General features: G+C 41.0%; 1 protein-coding gene across 1 annotated transcript in view; it reads right to left on the bottom strand.

Annotated features, from left to right (window-relative positions):
• The window catches only part of sspo (SCO-spondin), a 106,286-nt gene that overhangs the window by 9,304 nt on the left and 77,463 nt on the right, over positions 1-19,519 (bottom strand). Inside the window, exons 109-113 of the mRNA XM_088322158.1 lie at positions 18,418-18,566; positions 16,493-16,539; positions 15,034-15,198; positions 13,094-13,311; positions 9,313-9,408 (exon numbers count right to left, since the gene is read on the bottom strand). Of these exons, the coding sequence (XP_088178284.1) occupies positions 9,313-9,408; positions 13,094-13,311; positions 15,034-15,198; positions 16,493-16,539; positions 18,418-18,566 (675 nt within the window). The remainder of the gene's footprint in view (positions 1-9,312; positions 9,409-13,093; positions 13,312-15,033; positions 15,199-16,492; positions 16,540-18,417; positions 18,567-19,519) is intronic.

Raw genomic sequence — 19,519 nt, 5'->3', positions numbered from 1 at the left:
AATGAGCAAAATTATTGAACAAGAAAGACAAATTAGAAAATTAAGTAAAATAAGAAAAATCAATCAGTTTCCACGATATAATCTGAATGGAATGTACAGCATTAAATAAGCGCCAGTAACATTTCTGTCGGTCAGGGGAAATAGGAAACTTCTTCTGCAAGAAAGAAAAAAGGTGATCATCACCAGTGCAGGGAAACATCCATAAAAGCTGTCAGGCCCCTGGAAGTTATTTCACTGACCATTGAGTTTTTCTTTTCTTTAATAAAAAGGATAATCATATATTTTGCCTACGTGCAGAGATGGAGTAAGCCACACTGCTGAGTTGGAGATTTTTTGCCAAAAAGAAAGGCCGACTCTCCCGTGATTGGAGAATAGCGCTACACCTGCCTCAATTCTGAATCTTCTTCGCTCGTCTGCATCTTTCTATCGAATGTCGAGACGTCGCCTTTGCCCGCTCGGACTTCCCCGACGTGTTTCGAGAATCGACGCAATGAAAGGGTAAGAGTGCACGAGCAGGACGGAGGCATAGAACTTCTAAGGTCATTAAAAACAATATTTAACTCTTTCACTGTTAGACGTTCATCTCAAATGGGAAATGCCGGCCGATTTTGACTCATTTTGTAGGCCTACAGAAAATCTTGCACTATTGCGATATAGGCATAGGACATATCAAAGAAAGCTTGAACCCTCAACTTTCATTCAGAAAGCATGGTATGCTTCTAGGTTTTACCATTGTGTCGTAAACAACAGTTGCTTAGTTAATTGAAAATACTTGTTTCCAAGAAAGCTGAGAAAAAATGGTCAAAGGGTGAATTTCAAGTGGAACTGTCACATCAGTACTTTTTATATATAAATATATATAGTTTTGATACCTACTACATCTAAAGAATGCTTTCTGATAGGATAATTGTGAATTTATAATATAAATAGTGAGCATTCCAGTGTCCTTACAGTTGAGTAAAATATTTTCCTTGCTTCCAAGAGTCTTATCATTTTTGGGTAGGAAAAGCGTACACTGTTTACAATGGTGTGTTGTCCCTACTCCTTCCACTAACAATGCTGTGACTGAACTGGAATAAAAAGTGCAGATGATGAAGTTCTGGTCAGATGAGAGTCAGGACTTGAACTGATTGCGTCTCCTCATGAGCTGAAATGAATTTTTCTTGTCTTTTATTGTCTGTTTTATTCAGAGACCTAACACTTTCCATAAACACCTGGGCGCTATGCTTTCCAAATGATATTTTATTCCAAGAACACTGAACTTATGCATGAAGGATGCATGAACCTTGCGAAAACTTTTCAGCCCCCAACGTTTCTGGTGACCTGATCCGATGAGTCGGGTCGTCGTGACAATTGCGGGCAAGCACGAAACGTCATCCCTCTCTGTCCTGACATTTAGGGCACTTTGTTGTCTTTTTTTTTTTTAGAAAGAATAAAGTTTTGTAGCCAGTTAGACAAAAGTCTGACCAAACTCACCCCTGCCATCTAGTGGTGATTTATCATCAATTCCCAGAGGCTTGATACTATCGGAAGAGACCCGCAAAAGCCTTACGAATATTTTTTTTTTTAACTTTTTGGTATGTTTCGGCACTCAGGGACAATATTTCTCTAAATGTATTAAAATGTTATGGCAATGAACGAGGTAATGTTCGCGAGTCTTCAGTTAAATTATCACTTCTTTTTTTTTTTTTAAGTCAGAGTTCGTGGGAAAAATGATAATAACACTGCTAGTAATTAATTCCTTATTGCAAGGGTAAAAACTCATTTTAGCTTGGGGGGCAAATGACACACACAGAGCCTGGACTAGTAAATGAATGGCATAAAAACTTGCTAGAGGGCTGGGGGGGTCTTTTCTGAGGCTCATAAATTATGTTTCAGGGAGGTAAAATTTAGTTATGAAACACATATTGAGGGTTTCTTTGTCTCAATTTTTCCAAAAATGAAACTGCAGTCCAACTACAAAAAACAATTAAAAAGATCTGACTGCAGAAATAATACAAAAATACTAAGAAAATAAAACTACAGTATTACTACAAATTTTAATATCTAATTTAGTGCTTAAAGCAGGGACTTTATATATTATTTTGCTTTAAGTGTAAGCATTTCAAAACCAGTTTGATAAAAATAATCTATTTGAAAAAAAAAAAATATATATATAACATGTCTGCAAAAGTAGATTTCTTCATAAGTGAAAAAGGAATAGATCTCCAGGATTGGCCTAAGTTATACCGTAATAACTTAGTGCCACGAATTTTTTTTTGCCAAGGCCATTTTTGAGGTTTTTTGTCGTTTTCGGGGACCCTATAAGCAAACAAACAATGTCAGCTCCTCTAGGTGACGCTATGCAAAATAAATGCAAATTTCTCAACCTGAGTGTTGAATGAATTTGATAGTTTGTATATTTTCACTTTTCTGTTTTAAACTAATTTTGATTTTTAGTGACATTTTTACCACTGTGAGGTGTAAACTAATACACAGTGTCCCTTTGAACACATTTTGTTCGAAAGAACTCGATAACTTTTTATGTCTAGGAAGGTGAGCGATTTTAAAAAAGTAAGCGACTGTCTACCTTTGAAGCTCACCTTGAAATTTGTACCTGTCAGCAGATTGTATTTTTAGTCCGCCCTTCATGAAGCTCGCTTGAGTCAAAGACAAAACGTTCATCTCGCTTGTCTAAAAAAGATTCAGTCATTGACCCATCTTGTTCATTTTCTTTTTTCTAGCGATCGGGAAATAATTATATTTGCAGTTTCTTGATGCTCATCCAAAAAGAGCCACAAGAGGCCGACAATACAGTGAATACTTCCTATCGATATCTGATAAGTATAGCGGTTAAACATTTCAGAGAGCGTAACTTAAAAATATCCAGAATTTTGCAAAATAATCTAAAATGATTGTTTGTGCATAGCATTTTCTAGATCTTTCACAAATGTTCTATAAGATTGAGATCTGGCCAGTTCAACTCCTTTATATTGTTAGGTTCCACTGTCAATTTTGTTTTATGTTTACAGTCGTTGTCCTGTTAGAAGGTGAACCAGCGCCCCATTCTCATGTCTCTTGGAGAATCCAACAATTGTTCAGCCAGAATCACCCATTAAACTTACATTAATCCCTGCTGAAGAAAAGCAACCCCAGGGCATGATGCTACCACCTCCATGTTTGACAGTGGGGATGGTGTTTTCAGGGCAGCGTTACTCTAACGCCAAACGTAACGCTTTGCATTCAGCCCAAAAAGTTCAATACTGGTCTTATCTGACCAGAGCACATTTCCTCGTCTTATCCGTGTTTCCCATGTGGCTTCTTGAAAATGCCAAATGGGCATTTTTATGGTGCTCTGTCAGAAAGGGCTTTCTTCTTTCCACTCTTCCATTAAGAGCAGATTTCCACTGATTGTGACAAATAGTTATGCACGGATTGCCCTACCTCAGCTATGTATGCCTGCATGTCATCCTGTGTGATCATTGGCTTCTTGGTTGCAGCTCTGATCTGTTTTATCCTTCCTTGGGCTGAAAGTTTAGTGAGACGGCCAGGTTGTAGTAGGTTTGCAGTGGTTTTATGCTCTTTTCGTGAGGATATTATTGCTCGCACGGTGCTCTGGGAGATGTGTAAATATTGCGAAACCTTCCTTCATTCCTGCTTTGAACATTTCCACAACTTTATCCCTGACCACCTTGGTGTGTTCTTTGGTCTTCATAATTCTGTCTGTTATTCAGTGTCCAGAGCCCATCACATAAAACAGAGGCTCGAAAGCACACGGGTGCACTCTGTTTCTCATTGTTAGTCATTTAGATCAATATTGGATCAATCAGAAGTGGTCAAGGAACCTCTGGAGTCAGTTGGCTGAGCAGAGATAATCAAAAATATTTTCGCAACACGTTCAGTTATTTTCTCTATAAACGTAATATAAAATATTGAATACATTTGGTCGCTTTTCTCAAATGTGTGTAGTTGATTCTTAGAAAATATTTTCAATTTTTTAGTTTTAAGCCCGAAATGTGGCAATATACGACAAAAAGTTGTTGGCGGGACAATACTTATGCTAAGCACTTTATATACAGTATTCTGCAAGTTCTGATTATTAAATTCAGAAAGGAGCAAATATTGTAACCGTCAAATAGGGTACAAAAAAACGGATCCATATTTCATAAGGAATTATTTCCCTTCCGCTTCTCCCGCCTGTACAGAACTCATCCATAATTGACAGTTTCTCTGAGCCATGTCCCCTGCAAGATGACCCTTTAAGCGCCCTTGTGGTTTATGACTGCTCCTTTTCACGCAGAAGCAGAAAAGTGACCCTCAAATGGATCCAGACGGACAATAACTTCTCTATCATGCAAACACAATAATGGGAAATAAAAAGATATAATAAAAAGTAGATTCAACAATTTTCCGGATTATGAATTTGAAGCTCTTTTCTCATAGGTTGTCTTTCCTGAGATGTATACTTGAAGCGACTTACACATTAAAATATTGGCAGAAGTTTAGAGACTCTTGTGCAAGGATATCAAACTCAATTAGGCTCAGGGCAAGATCCAGAATTTCTGTTCTGAAGCGGGTCAGAACAGAACAGAACATGTCAACTCCTCATGTTTTGCTTTGTTTTTCAGTAGTATGCTTTATCATTTAGTTAACCTATCCTACATATCATAGTCATGGATGACAAGGGAACAAAGGGAAAAGCGATTTTCATGTTTGGCATTGTATGTATAAACTGGTTTATTTCAACAGTTGGGTGAACGCAGATTAACACTTGAACCAACTCACCAGTCTATACAAACTCAACACTGCTCTTTAGTTGCCGAAGAGAGCATTTGATTTATAATAATCTAAAAAAAAATCATAACTTTGATAGAAATAACCTTGAAACTCGTTTTTTTTGACAGAATCAGAAATGGCTTGAAGGCCAAAATAAATGATTGTCATGCCTGCTCCAGTGTTTTATTCTTAGCTTTGTCTAGTTCCACATAAAAACTCAAATTGTTGTCACCTACTGAGCTAAACAATTGCTTTACCTAGCCGAAAACCTGTTTCTTCTTCATTGTTGAAATCTAAAGTTGTTTTCTTATCCACTGAAAGCTAGGGTTGTGGTATTTTATGCCAAAAATTAGCATTATCTTGAACAGAGATGGAAACGTACGTTTTCTTTTTCCTCGAAAACTAGCTTTTACTTGTACGACAAAAATTAGCTTTGTCTTCTTCTACACAAAAAGCTAGCTTTTTCCTCTATTTTCGAACAAAACCGGCTTTTTTTTCCAAAGCCAGAAACAAGCGTCTTTTTCTGTGTGGAAAGCTAGCATTTTACTTTTCTACACCAACAATTGCACTTAAACACCAAAGCTAGAAAATACAGTCATTACCGTATTTTTGGACTATAAAGCGCATCTATGAAAAAAAAACAACAGAAAATATTGCCAGTAATGAAAAAATGTGCTTTATGGACCAGGGGATATGGTAATGGGAATTGGTCTGCATTTAAAAATTTCGTTTTTAAAGTCACTTAAGGCCTTGCAAAGCACTTTACAATGTGCTTCACACTTATGCATTCACACTAACGCTCACAAACCGATAGTGGTGTCAGCCATGAAAGGCTCCTACCTGCTTATTGAGGCAATCAGAGGTTGAGTGTCTTGCCCAAGGACACTTTGACATTTACCCTGGAGGAGCCAGGAATCGAACCCGCAACCTCTCGTTCCCAAGACAAGCGCGCTGCCTACTAAGCTACTAGGCAAAAAATTGCATATTTATACATTTATTTGGAAATGTATATATGTAGGATTTCACTGAAATGCTTCTACAATCAGTTACGATGTATGCATAAATTCTTTTTAGTCATTTATGTTCGATCAATTTTTTTCTTATCTTTTTTTGGGATGTTTTTTCAGAACGCAACCTTCGCTCTGACAATCGTTTTAATTTCATGCGCCTCGTATTAAGAAAAAATATTTTACACAGGACTACTTTTTGAGGGTACGCTTTTATAACCCGCTCCAGAAGATTCGGTAATTATTTTTAAAACTGTTCAAAAGAAAGAAATAGAAATATTTTTAGGGTTAGGGTTAGAATGTTTTTTTTTTTGTCTTTTTAGAACTAAAAGTCAGAGATGTGCAGCGAGCATCGTGTAATGTCGAACAAGTGCAAGATGGTGGGCGGATCGGGCGATCACGTATCGATCGGGGTTATCCGCTAACTTTTGGAAAACATTTCCCACTTTCTGTCGGGAGCCAAGAACTTAAAAATAAAATGAGGCTTTTGTGAGCGCCTGAGACCATTTTGGGAACCGTACCACCTCAGGGTAGCACTCGGAGGACCGACTGACCTGGTCCGAGGACAGAGGTGGTTTCCCCGTCTTTACGCACAGAGAAGGAGAAAACACATTAGTGAACTGAGCCTCTTCTCTCACAAGATATTAAAAATGAATGATTTCATTTGCATTTCAGCAGGTATCTGATTATTCTGGTCCTTCCGCTGTTTCTTTGAGCATTTTGGGAGGATAAAACTTGCCCTCGGGCACATCCACAGCGCACACTATCACTCGGCCGTGTAATAAAGACGAGGGTCGAGATAAATGATTCATGGGGTCGTAAAAAAGGAGTAGTATTTATTTCTGTGAGGAATAATATCTAAACACGATTTGGATTCACGAGAAGAGTGTTTTTCAACCTATTTTGAGGCAAGGCACATTTCTTCAGTCATGATTACCAATATGAATCACCTGTGCCCGCTCTTTTGTCGCCAACCGCTGCGGGCTTTGATTGGCTCCCTGTCCCCATTTAAACCCAGTCCTGTTACTCCCCTGTTGTCAGTCTGTCTGCGAACCTCTGTGGATACAAGGCAAGCCTTTTTCGACCCTGACTCCCGCCTGTCCCGTTTTTTCTCCCGTTCGTCTCTGGCTACGACCTGTCTTGATCCCGACCACGTCTGCTCTCCCGTTCTGGCTTACGACTCGTTTACGACCCCGACCACGTCTTGCTCTCCCATTCCCGGCTACGGACCCGTTTTTCCCGTCCCTGACACCGCCATCGCTCGCTACGGAAGATCCACTTCCGTGTTCGGATCACAGTCCGAGTTTGAGAGTGACTCGCTTCCCGCGTCTAGCGAACGCCGGATCGTGGGCGCAGCCCTTTCTCTTTCTTTCAATAAAGACTTGTGGAAAACGTTACGCAATTGGGTCCTGTTTCTGTTCTGGTCCTGACACTTCCATTGAAAAAAATACCCCGGGACACCACCGTTCTGCGCTGTTACTCCGGTAAACGTAAATCCAAATGAAAGACAGCTTTCGCTAGACCGCAAAGGCACACAAATGGCATCATTTTCCACGCCGCAGTATGATACGCAGGTTCGAGAGCATTCTCCTTTGGGGCCACGGTGCTGCAGAAATGCTCTAATGAACGACCTATACATGGCTGTGTAGTGCAATATCCCTTTTGGCCTGGTCATTCTGGAAGGGGGATGATCGTCCTTAGGTTTGGATTTTTTCCTTGCCCTCATGTCGGTTTTAAATCAGGGGATGCTGTCATGATAGTCTGTCCAGCCCTTTGATACTTCTTGTGATATTAAGGGCGTCGACTATCACTAATCGATCCTATTCATGGTGCCATGTAAGGGCATACAATATCCACAATATATTCAACAAAAGAGCTGTCTAGTAATTTTCGAGCACAATGTGCACAATGCGCAGGGCTTGTTTATAAAAATGTATACAGCTCCAGTTAAAGCAAACCGCTTGGGCTGTAATAGCCGAATGCATTTTTCACAATGCAGGATTTTAGCCAAACGCGAGCCAACTGTGTTTTTGGGTCCCAAAACAAGCAAGGACAAGCAATTTCTTCCAGTCTCCATATTGTGAATGGAAATGTACAAAACGGGAAATGAAATCACTTAGGACGGAGTGAGAGCAAAGACGCTGAGTCAGGTTTACTTTGTGTTGTGTCTATTGTTTGCGTTTGCAGCCTACGGGCCTGCCAAATCCGTGAAAGATGAAGGTCCGCTCGGGTCATTGAAAAAAACCACGTTATGACTTGTCCTCCGGGTACGATGCCGTAAATAACCTTGCATGAGACGGTATAACTGTCCTCTTCGATGCAGATAAATAAACTAAAAGATACAATTCTAAAACGCTGGAAACTTTTATGCTGTTATCAACAGTGCGGAAGAAAAACTAAGTTACAGTTCCTCGCAAAAGTATAGGCCTGTCAAAAAAACCATACTGTTGTAGACTTTTGGTTTATGTTTTGGGTCGTTGTCCTCTTGGAAGGTGAACCTGCGCCACATTCCCAGGTCTCTTACAGACTCCAACAGATTTTCTGCCGGAATCACCCCAAAAGCCAGTTTTCTAAATAGAGCTGTCCTCTTGCTTCATATGACAACGCCATAATGACAAGGCACCAGAGCGGGTTTGTCTGTGATATTTTTAGCCCTTTTTTTTTAAAACAATGTTTCTTCATTAAATTGCAAAGAAATCCTTTGTAAGGAAACTCATTAAACAATGTATGATCACTGTTGAGACACTTTACAATAAAAACCCACGGAACTGCAAGACTTCAACTGAAACTAGATCAATTCGAGAAAAGATGGAAGCTTATCATAGAATTTTTACTTGACGTCTAAACACCTCACTTTTTATTTTATTTATTGTATTAACATTTTTTGGTGTTGTTTATTTTGTTATTTATGGGGATGTCAATTGTATATATTTTGTGTTTGTGTTGCTGTATGATGGAGGAATCAAACCTCTGTCAAAATGTGTGTGAGAAATAAAAAGTTATTAAAAAAAGGAACAAATTGTAAGCACCCAAAAACAAAGCACTCAGAGCAATTCGATTTGGTGAGGGGTAGGAATGGGCAGAGCTATGCACACAGCGCGCTGGCACTCCTTTTCCTCAGCCAGAGCTGTCAGCACTGAAGGTAAATACCTCAATGTCCTTGTTTGCAGTCATTTGTGACATTTTTACAGAAAGACTTTGCTTGCACCTTGTATTGAAACTATTATTTAGGACAAAAATGACTGCAGTTGGGAGACAAGTTCAAAAACGTATATTTGTTGATATGGGACACAGGCTCTGGCATTATTCTTATTTTCTAAATGTTATAAATTATGAAACATCACACAGTGAAATACAATGAGCGTCCAACTATGAATGCTGCTTCCATTACCATTACATCCACTACTGTTTATCTTAGAGCTTCCCATTAACTTACTCGTGGCTGAAGTGTAAAATGACAATGTCAGTCATTCGATTCACATCAAATTGAAGAAAAATGACAAAAAAGAATGTCAGTACCCGGACAAAAATGCCATCGAGCAGGCCTCACCTCATTGCAGATGAGCGGCGGGCATCTCGGCTGGCACAGTTTCTTCCCGTTGACGCAACGGCATGTCAAGCATTCCTCCTCCCATTCTGATCCCGCCTGAGGAAAATAAATTGACATTTTTACTCCAATTTCTGTCCCCGGTCACTGAATTTTTCATGAAGAGCAGCCGGCTCGGATAGCTTCAGATCAATGACTGAGACTGTACAAGTGCAGCCAAGCGCCACCCACTGACAAGATCCTCACTTTGGTATTGTAATTAGAACAGCACGGACTACTTCTTATTTCCAGACTTTAAGACGCACCTAAGAACTGGCCAGAAATGTAAATGTGAGCCTTATAGCCAGGTGAGCCTAATATACCGCAGAATACAGTGTATGATATCGGAAATGCATACCGAAGTGTCTCACTACAGCGTATTTACGTATTTGAGCAATGATTGATCAATCGAAAATCGCTAGCCCAAATCGCAGCACGTTGCATGCAGCAGGATTCTGTCAGGACCAGAACAGAGTCAGGACCCACTTGCGTTGCATTTCTCACAAGTTTTATTGGAAGAAAGAGAAAGGGTTGCGCCCACGATCTGGTGATTGCTGGACGCGGGAAGCAGGTCACTCTGAACCAATAGTGAATCTTCCGTGGTGAGCGCTTCCGACCACGTTTTGCTCTCCCAGTCTTGGCTACCGACTTGTTTTTCCGTCTCTGACACCGCCATCGCTCGCTACGGAAGATCCACTTCCGTGTTCAGATCACAGGCCGAGTACGAGAGCGAACACCGGATCTTGGGCGCACCCCTTCCTTGTTCCTTCAATAAAACTTGTGGTAAACGCTACGCGAGTGGGTCCTGTTTCCGTTCTGGTCCTGACACAAAACAACACGTGGCTGTTACATAAACTCGATGTGCTTTTTAGTCCTGTGCGCCATATGTAAAAAAAATAAATGACAAAAGACAATTTTTTGTGGGTGCGCCCTATAAACCAGTGCACGTTCTAGTGCGCGAAATTCGGTGTGTCGGCCACAGCAATCACCGCCACTGTTTAGTTTGTACACTCGGCGAGGCGATTTTCCAGCTCGTGCTCGTAACGCTCGTCAGGCGGTTGATTAGAGAAGCTGTTGAGGGTCTTCGGAGGCGCATTTGTCATCCTATACTGACAAGGCGAGTCAGAGAAAGCAAGGAAAGGCGCTTAAGAAAAAAGAAAATTGATGGAGAGAGATATCAAAGAAAGGAGATCTGACCTCTTGTCAGAGTGTGATTAACTCTCATCAGCCCGTAATATCCTTTTCTTTCGGAATTATTCCTGGCAGGCTTGGCTGGTTGCGGTCAGCGTGCCGGCTTTCTACAGAGCAGCATGCATAATTGATGGGCCACAGGCAGAAGAGGCATGGCGGAGTCGTGCGGCCCCCGGGGCATGTCACTCATCTTGGAACCGACGCTTTTTTGGAGAACAGTGGTTCTTCTCCAAAGACCAGAACATGGTATACGAGTTCTATTTGCGCCGAAAATCTTGCTCGCCATATGAAGGAAAATCCAGTTCACGAGCAGTCCCAGAGACTACCACTGGAGACTGCTTACCGCTCATGACCGCTTGGTGCTAGCATTAGCTCGTCCAGTTTGCGCATGCAAACTACTAAAGGCAAACGTAATAATAATCATGCTGTAAAATGCGTTTGTGGGTACGTTCATTTGAAGTAACGGTAACTTTCATTACTTTAAAGTGTATAATATTATGTTTTAGCTCAACATTGTTTGCCAGGGGGCGACGATGGACAGTAAAAGCCCCGAGAGGTTCCTTGGTCCAGTCATCCTCATAATCACCACCACATAGTTTTCCTGTTTTTTTTGTTTCCTGCTTTGGGTAGTTTTTGAATTGTTCACTGACCATTTGTTTGTTACTATGTTGATAATTTTGTTATTAAATACCATGTTTTGTGCACCCTGCCACAGTTCCTGCTTCCCTGCGTTTGGGTACCCCCGCCAGACAACAGTATGTGCAAATGTACCATCTAGAGTCTCTCGATCTCGTCCCTGCCAACCTCCGCCAATTGCTCCCTTTATTGATGATTGCAAATTTTCCTTATTGGGCAATGATAAACAAACACAATGCAGCACCTATTTACTCACAGCAAGACAGACTGTAGGATACCACAGCAATATTAGCAACAAGATGATCTGGCGGTCGTACGGGAATCATGGAACCGTAGTTTTATTTTTCACCTACATTTTATAGCTATTTGGGGTTTCACTTGGGCTAGGTTCACACTGCAGGAAAATCGGATCGATTGCAAAGACGTGAACTGCCCAGAAACGGTTTAAGTCTGTCTGAATGGAACATATCCGATTCGTTCACACTATACTTAGGCCACTTTCATATGTAGTCCTAAATCTGAATTATATCTGATCTCGAGGAATGCGGCTTCTAGAATATGGTCGAGGCGCATTCGTGTGACCTGCAGGTAATGGATCGGCGGCGGACGTCACTATTCTGCCTTCAACTGAGCGGGAGGAAGCAGAGAATTCAACAACCACGGCGGACAAAAACACAGCGTCATGATTTCACACATTCATGGAAGATGAACACGTACTTAGTTTGTAACCCACAGGAGAGACAACATCGCATCTCACACATGTCGCTCGAGTTCATTTTTTAAGCACTGGTAACCTTTAGTAGTAGTTAATCATATTTAGAATTAAATCACACCAAACTGAGAGCGTTCGATGAGGGTAAAGCGGGGTATTGGATTTATTTCATATTTGGTGTTTTTTTGTTGGGGGAGAATGCTCTGTTGTTAGCATCCATGACTACTTCCGCAAACTTGAGCGTACTGCAAGTGACCTCATGTGTCCTGTTCTTTGCATGCCGTACACAGGAAGATCAAGTCTCATACACGTCGGATTTAGTCGGAAAAGTGAACCGTCTCACAAAAACATCGGATTTCAGCATTTAATCAGATTTTGTCATTAAGCTCTATGTCAAACAGGCGGCCCGCGGGCCAGATCAGGCCCGCTAAGGGATTGAATCCGGCCCGCGAGACAACACTCAGAGAAGCGCAAGAGAAAAACAAGCTGCAGGTTGAAATATGCCAACTTGATGTAGCCAAAGCCAGGTGCCTCTCACAAAGACACTGTACTTGTATTTCTCTCTCTCTCTCTCCCTGTTTCTCTCTCTCTCTCTCCCTGTCTCTCTCTCTCTGTCTCTTTCTCTCTCTCTTCCACCCCTTTTCTCCCACTCTCTGTCTCTTTCACTCTCTGTGCCTCTCTTTTTCTCTTCCTTTGTTGCTCTTTGTCTCTTTCTCTCTCTGTGTCTTTTTAACTTCTTTTGCTCTAACTTCCTTTTTTCCTTTTCTTTTTTTCTCTTCCTACCCTTCGCGCTTTCTTTTCTCTCCCTCTGTCTTTCTATTTCTCTTTGGGTTTCTTTCTTCCTCTCCCTTTCTTTTCCCCCTCTCTCACAACTTTTTTATCTTTTGTTTCTCACGCTCTCTCCCTCTGTCTTTTTCTTTCTTTGTCCCGCCCTCTCTCATTTTCCCTCCCTCTTTCTCTTATTTCTTTATCTCTTTTTCTACTAGTCTGGTCCCCGAAAGAATGTTTGTTCTAAGGTGTGGCCCCCGAGTTCAAATGAGTTTGACACCCGTGCTATATAGTTTGAAGCTAGCCTCGGATGCATTTTGGGAGGACAGAAGCGAATCAATGACTTTGAACTTTCTTCATATGAGGAAAATGTGCCCGTTACACGAGCGACCTGAGCTAGGAGCGCAGTCCTGAGGGGCCGGGGTTGATCGGGTTTACCTCTCGCACAGCACCCCTCTCGTGGCAGGGGCAAAGGGCCGCGATGACGCACACACCCATCCGGTTTCGGTAAAGCCCCTCCTGGCAAACGCAGCCCTCCCAAGAGTGGCTGCAGTTGACGGGGGCCGGGGAGTAGATTTCCTCACAGCTCCTTTCGCACCACGGGATTTGCTCCGATAGACTCCGCCTCTTCTTCCATCTTTCTCCGTCGGGACAGGCTGCGGAGGGGGAGTCGGTCAGTGATGGACAGGGTTTCCCGAAAAGGAAATTAGAAAGGGGGAGATAAGGCCCGAAGAAGATAATAGGACGGATAAAGGGACGCGGAATCGGAATTGATGGCTCGGTTGAAGAGAGATCATTAAGGACTTGTGAGTTTGGTTTGTTGCCAGAAAGTAGGGATGCCAGCCCCTGCACCACATTATAACATCATTTTGAACCCTTTAGACTGAGGAGATCATTTCTTCCTCATGCCATGAGGCTTTTGAACTCCACCCGGGGGAGTAAGAGCCCACATTAAACCCCACCCCCACATTGCATATTACCTCGTTTTTATTACAGTGTGTATTTTATGTAGCACTATTTAAATAATCTGTATAAACACGTTACATTGGGTATTTTTGTATGCTATATCTTTATTTTAATTTATTTTTCAACACAAGGATACTGCTGGAAGTGTGAATTTCCCTACGTGGATGAATAAAGTATCCATCCATCTATCTATCTATCTATCCATCTATCCATCTATCTATCTATCTATCTTTCAAAAGGTAACACCCAAACTGAAATAAAATCTGCAAGTGCTACTAACATTGAGTCATCTAAATTGGAACACACAGAAATAGAAGGTTTTTAATTACGGCCTAATTGTTTTTTGCAAACAAATGCCTGCAGAGGAGGATAGCATGGGCATCTTAGCTGGAAAACAGGGGAAACAATAGCTTGAAGCCTTATACTAAGTACCAAAAAATTCAATTTTCTGTCAGGACCAGAACAAAGACAGGACCCACTTGCATGCATTTCTCTGAGTTTTAATAGGAAGAAGGGGAAGGGTAGAATACAGGCTCCGTAGATCGTTGATCGTGAGGAGCAGGTTACTCGGACGCGGAAGTGGTATTTCCGTGGCGAGCGAAGGCAGTGTCGTGACGGGGGAGCAAAAACGCAATCGAGTTCAGAAAAGGGGTCGGAGCCGGGAATCAAACAGGAATCGGGACAGGATAGATTCAGTGTCGAAAGGGCTTGCCTAACGTGAGCTGAGGTTCTCAGACGGACCGAGAACAGGTGACAGTAAGACGGGGGTTTAAAAAGAGATTGGGTCCTGTTTCCGTTTTGGTCCTGAGAATTTTGTTTTTTAGCTTATATGCCTCTCGCTTTATGTTTATTGTGCGGTAATCTCATTGTATTATTTGTCTAAAAAAGACAATACTTTTCGGGACTTGAACGGATTAGCGCATTTACATTCAAAAGACGTCTCTACTTACAAATGTTTCAGGTTACAGAGCTACTCCCGGAACCAATTCGTAATCAGATAGGCTTTCCGGGTCAAGGTTAGGTCGTTTAGGCAAAGGTTTTCACAGTTGCCATGGCGCCCAATTGACCCCGCCCATGTGGTCAACGTGACACGGGTGGGTCCTGTTTCCGTTCTGGTCCTGACACTCAGATGATTGAACCTTGCTACTTTGATGTTTTTTTTTTTGGTATATTTTTTATACATTTTGTTTTTAATTGACATCACTGTAAATGCCATTTTTCTTAAAATCGCAACACAATATAATCACATTTTAGACATTGATACTTCGTGATTAGGTCTATTTTTAGAACAGGCCTGCGGGCATGCGATAATTTCGGTGGGCGACCCCTGCTGTAAAGGTTGGACTTCTCAAATATAATACGCTCATTAAAACTCGTCAAAGAGTACCGTGAAACTTCTTCCTCTGACTTACCACAATCAGGGGCCACGCATGGGAGGCTCCGGTGGTCGGCGCCCTCGCACGGGACCCCGTCATACTGGCTCGGCCGTAAAACAGTTCTGGTGGAGCTTTGTTGTCCTGTACCGCAGCTCGCTGAGCACGGACTCCACCGGGACCAAGCAGACCACTCGCAATCCACTAGCGGGGGAGAAAAAAACAGATTTGTGAATCGAATAGAATAGAATATACCTTTATTATCATTGTTACAAAATGGGTTGAACATATTGTGACAACGAAATTGGACGTGGCACTCCAGGTTCACATTTTACAGTGAGGATAAAAAAAAAAAAAAAAAGGATAATTTACACAAGAAAGTGTGGGCATGTAGGGTGTTTACATACAGTTTTGGGACGGTATTAGTGCAATATGCGTTAGGTGCAAAAATAGGCAACATTGTGCAAAGTAAGCATAGGCATGAAACAACTTCCTTTCTACAGTTTTTTCTGTAACCTTGTGACAAGCTTATGTTAGAAATACGGTACTTTCTACTCTTCAGCATTGAACACTCTACCTTACCGACTTGTTTACCTGACTGCCCATTTTGCATATCTGTTCAGCCTCTCCTCTTACACTTTTTGCACTACTGTATAGTACTCATAGCTATAATTATTTAGTATATTATTTAGTATTTCAATACTCCAACTCAACACTACATATTTATATCTGTACATTCAAGGAAACTGTGCAAGTCAGATGTATCGACATTTCGTTCTGTATACATGTGTACAAGAATGACAAAAAAGTATATCTGAATCTGAATCTTGACACTCTCTCTTATATGTATAATATTTGTCCTGATTACTGATGCGGGGCACCGGAGTCTGCTTCATTGGCCAACAGCCGTGGACGTTGATTGGCTGCTTCCTCTTTTTTAAACCCCCGCCTTCCTGACAACACTCGTCGGATCGTTTGTGAACCTACGCTACACGCTAGGCAAACTTTTGTGACTCCTGACTCTATCCTGCCCCGTTTCCTGCCTGATACCCGTTGCCGACCTCTTTTCTGGACCCGTTTATGTTTTTGCTCGACACGTAAGTGCCACTTCCGCGTTCCTGCCATCTGCCACCCGTGACCGACGATCATCGGATCGTGGAAGTCCTGTTCTCCTTCTTAATAAAAACGGAGTGAAACGAATGCAAATGGGTCCCGTCTCCGTTCCTGGTCTGTGTCTATAATGTTCATACATTGCTCATTTTATGGAGTTCACCTGACGTATATGGCCGTGTAAAAAAAAAATCAAATGTCTCCCTTGAGCAGTTTAATTCGTGTCATTCATCAAGTCCTGCGTCACGAACAGTTTGCCAAATACACTGTTCTCGTGACGTTCGCCACTTGAAAGGAATGAGACATTTTTATTGCCCCGGTGCTTTGGTTGCAGTAAACGTGACATCTTACAAATTGTCTGAAGCGCTTTTGGCAAGGCATCACTCACCGTCGCAGATCTTGGAGGTGCAGTTAAACACGCCTCCTTGACACACACTGTAGACAATCGAGAGAATTGACATCAAATCAATATGTTTTTGTACTTTTGAGGCAACACAATGCACTCAAGGAGCTGCAGATAAACATTGAATGCACGATAAGAAAATATGCCCCGCACCAATGTATGAAACAAAATATATATTATGTGAACAAAAAATGCTGACTTGGATAAGGTTTGTAGGAAACAATGAATGAGGGACTTTTTTGGCCATTTACTTTAGAAGTATGCCTTAACTACCTAATAATCAATTGAACAAATCAATCAATTTTTATTTTCATTGATTTTCCCAATTTTTCTGTTTGCGTACCATCCATTATCTGCACCACTTATCCTCAGTAGGGTCGCGAGGGTGCTGGAGTCCATCCCAGCCATCCTCGGGCAGTGAACTGGTTGCCAACCAATCAGGGACAGAGAACTCACACACTCATTCACACCTAGAGACAATTTGGACCGGCCAATGAACCTGACATGCATGTTTTTGGAATGTGGGAGTAAACCGGAGTGCCCAGAGGAAACCCACGCATGCACGGGGAGAACATGCAAACTCCACACAGGGGGTTCGATTTCATGACCTCAGAACTGTGCTGCACACGCGCTAACCACTGCGCCGCCCTGCTGCCCAGTTTGTGTACCATCTGGTTCTATTTGAATGGGTGACGTGGGATGAAGAACGTGGTCTACAGATTGATAGGGATTTTAGAGGAAAAGCGATCTCGAGAATAGTATCTTCAACCTCGTGTGCTAGGCTGGGGCTTATCCAGTTTAGAATACTGCACAGCGTTCATAGCTCAAAGTGGAAGGGCTATTTTGACACTATGTCAACTATTCTCCACCAATAGCAATATTTTGGTATTCTAGGCACTTTTATTTCATTGAATTCCACCCGAAAGGATATTAGAACCATCACATTGTTACTAGCAAGGGGGTGTTTGTAACATCACCATTTTTTCATGGACAAATTCAAGCACTTTTTAGACTGTTTTTTTCCCAGTACATTCAAAGAAGGAAATCCAGCACAGATCAAAAAAATCTAAGCATTTTCAAGGATTTAAAGCACGTACTACATTGGTAATCACAAAGGTAGCCTTCATTTTCTTTGTGACTCAAGGACACCATGTTTTTTGCTAAAACTTCAAGTACACTTTGAGAGGGTCCACCAGGCAATTCTTCCAAAAAATAGCTTTCCCCAATCACGTACTTCTAAAGCCTGAAACCGTTGCCCTCCTAGATGCGTGCCTGAGGCGGTTGCTTTCTTTTTCTTTTTTGTTGTGTGTGTTTGTTTTTAAGTATGCGCGCACTTGGCTAACCACGTGACGTCGCTCCGAGGCTTTTAATTTTTTCCTTGTCTTTGTTTGCATATGTATCCTATGCCAGCATTTTTGCGAGGTATGATTTCTTTTTTTAACATCTGCATTTGTAGAAAAAAAAGTACAATGTAGATTTAATTGGAATTGTACATGCTATGTAATTGTAAAAATGAAAAACATTGAATTTTAAAACAGACGGACGGATTGATAGACAGATAAATAGAAAGATAAAATCATGGCAAGGCACAGACTAACCGTTGAGTAAAGGGGTCACCTTAAGAGTACCAAACTTAATCATTTTGAATAATGTCTGGCTTATTTACACAGCTTTAACATGAGTTTTAATATTGTATGTCTGCTGCAACTCATTTGGTGCCAAAAAGAGACTTTCCTCATTGAATTTTTATTTTTAAGTGAGGAGTGTGTCAGTTCAAAGCCTATTCCTCCAAGTAGCCCATCAAATAAAATGTGTTTTTTACCTAAAGCTTACATGTGATAGCATATATGTTGTGGGACATTTATCAAAATCTTTAACATAGGTGACATTAAATAAAATAAGGTATGTACCATGTGTTGCAGTGGTCCTGGTAGGATGCTCCTGGTGGGAGAATTTCTGTCTGCCCTTTGCTCGTATTTAAAGTTTGGTTGGCAAATGGTAGCGAGAGCAGCGAACACGGACATTCTGCGTGTGACACACACAAGCCTCTGTGCAATACCTGAAAATAAAAGAAAAGAAATATACATAATAGTAAAACAATTACTACTAATAAAAATAATGTAAGTTTCTTCAGTGCCAGCTTTGACCGCATTGTCCCTTTGTCTGTCTCCTACAAAATACTTCTACAGAAATACTCGCAAGTGACTGCAAACTCAATACAAATTTTAGTGCTTAAAACATGGGCTTATTATATAGTTTGTTTTTATTCTGAAAATATAAAAGACAACAAAGATAGATAGATGTCTAGATAGAGGTCTAGATAAATGTCTAGATAAAGGTCTAGATAGATAGATGTCTAGATAGAGGTCTAGATAGAGGTCTAGATGTCTAGATGTCTAGATAAATGTCTAGATAGATGTCTAGATAGATAGATGTCTAGATAAATGTCTAGATAGAGGTCTAGATAGATAGATGTCTAGATAGAGGACTAGATAGATGTCTAGATAAATGCCTAGATAGAGGTCTAGATAAATGTCTAGATAGAGGTCTAGATGGATAGATAGATAAATAGATATTTTATTCATCCCCGTAGGGCAATTCACACTTCCATTAGTATCCTTGTGTTGAAAAATAAAATAATAAAATAGAGATATAGAATACAAAAATACCCATAACATTAATATGACTACAGTAATATTATAATATAGAAATAATATTACACAAATACTACAAAAATAGTGCAGAAATACTAAAAAAACTAAAAAGAAAAGACAAAAAAACTACAAAAATAGAGCTACAGTAATACAACAAAAAATATTGAAACCAATTTGATGAAACATATCTATTTAAAACAAATAAAAAATAATCATTACACATAAATGCCTGCATGTATATTTATTCATAAATAATAACAGTCGTATAGGTCTCCAGGACCTAATTTTAGACCCAATGCGGCCTGCGACTCGGAAACTGTGCCAACCCCCGCCTTAGACTGTGAATCGGTCTTTTTAC

Source organism: Urocampus carinirostris, chromosome 18 (assembly GCF_059441175.1).
Source record: "Urocampus carinirostris isolate Australia breed hairy pipefish chromosome 18, RoL_Ucar_1.0, whole genome shotgun sequence".
NCBI classification, from domain to species: Eukaryota; Metazoa; Chordata; class Actinopteri; order Syngnathiformes; family Syngnathidae; genus Urocampus; species Urocampus carinirostris.
This window is presented reverse-complemented; position numbering and strand designations above follow the sequence as displayed.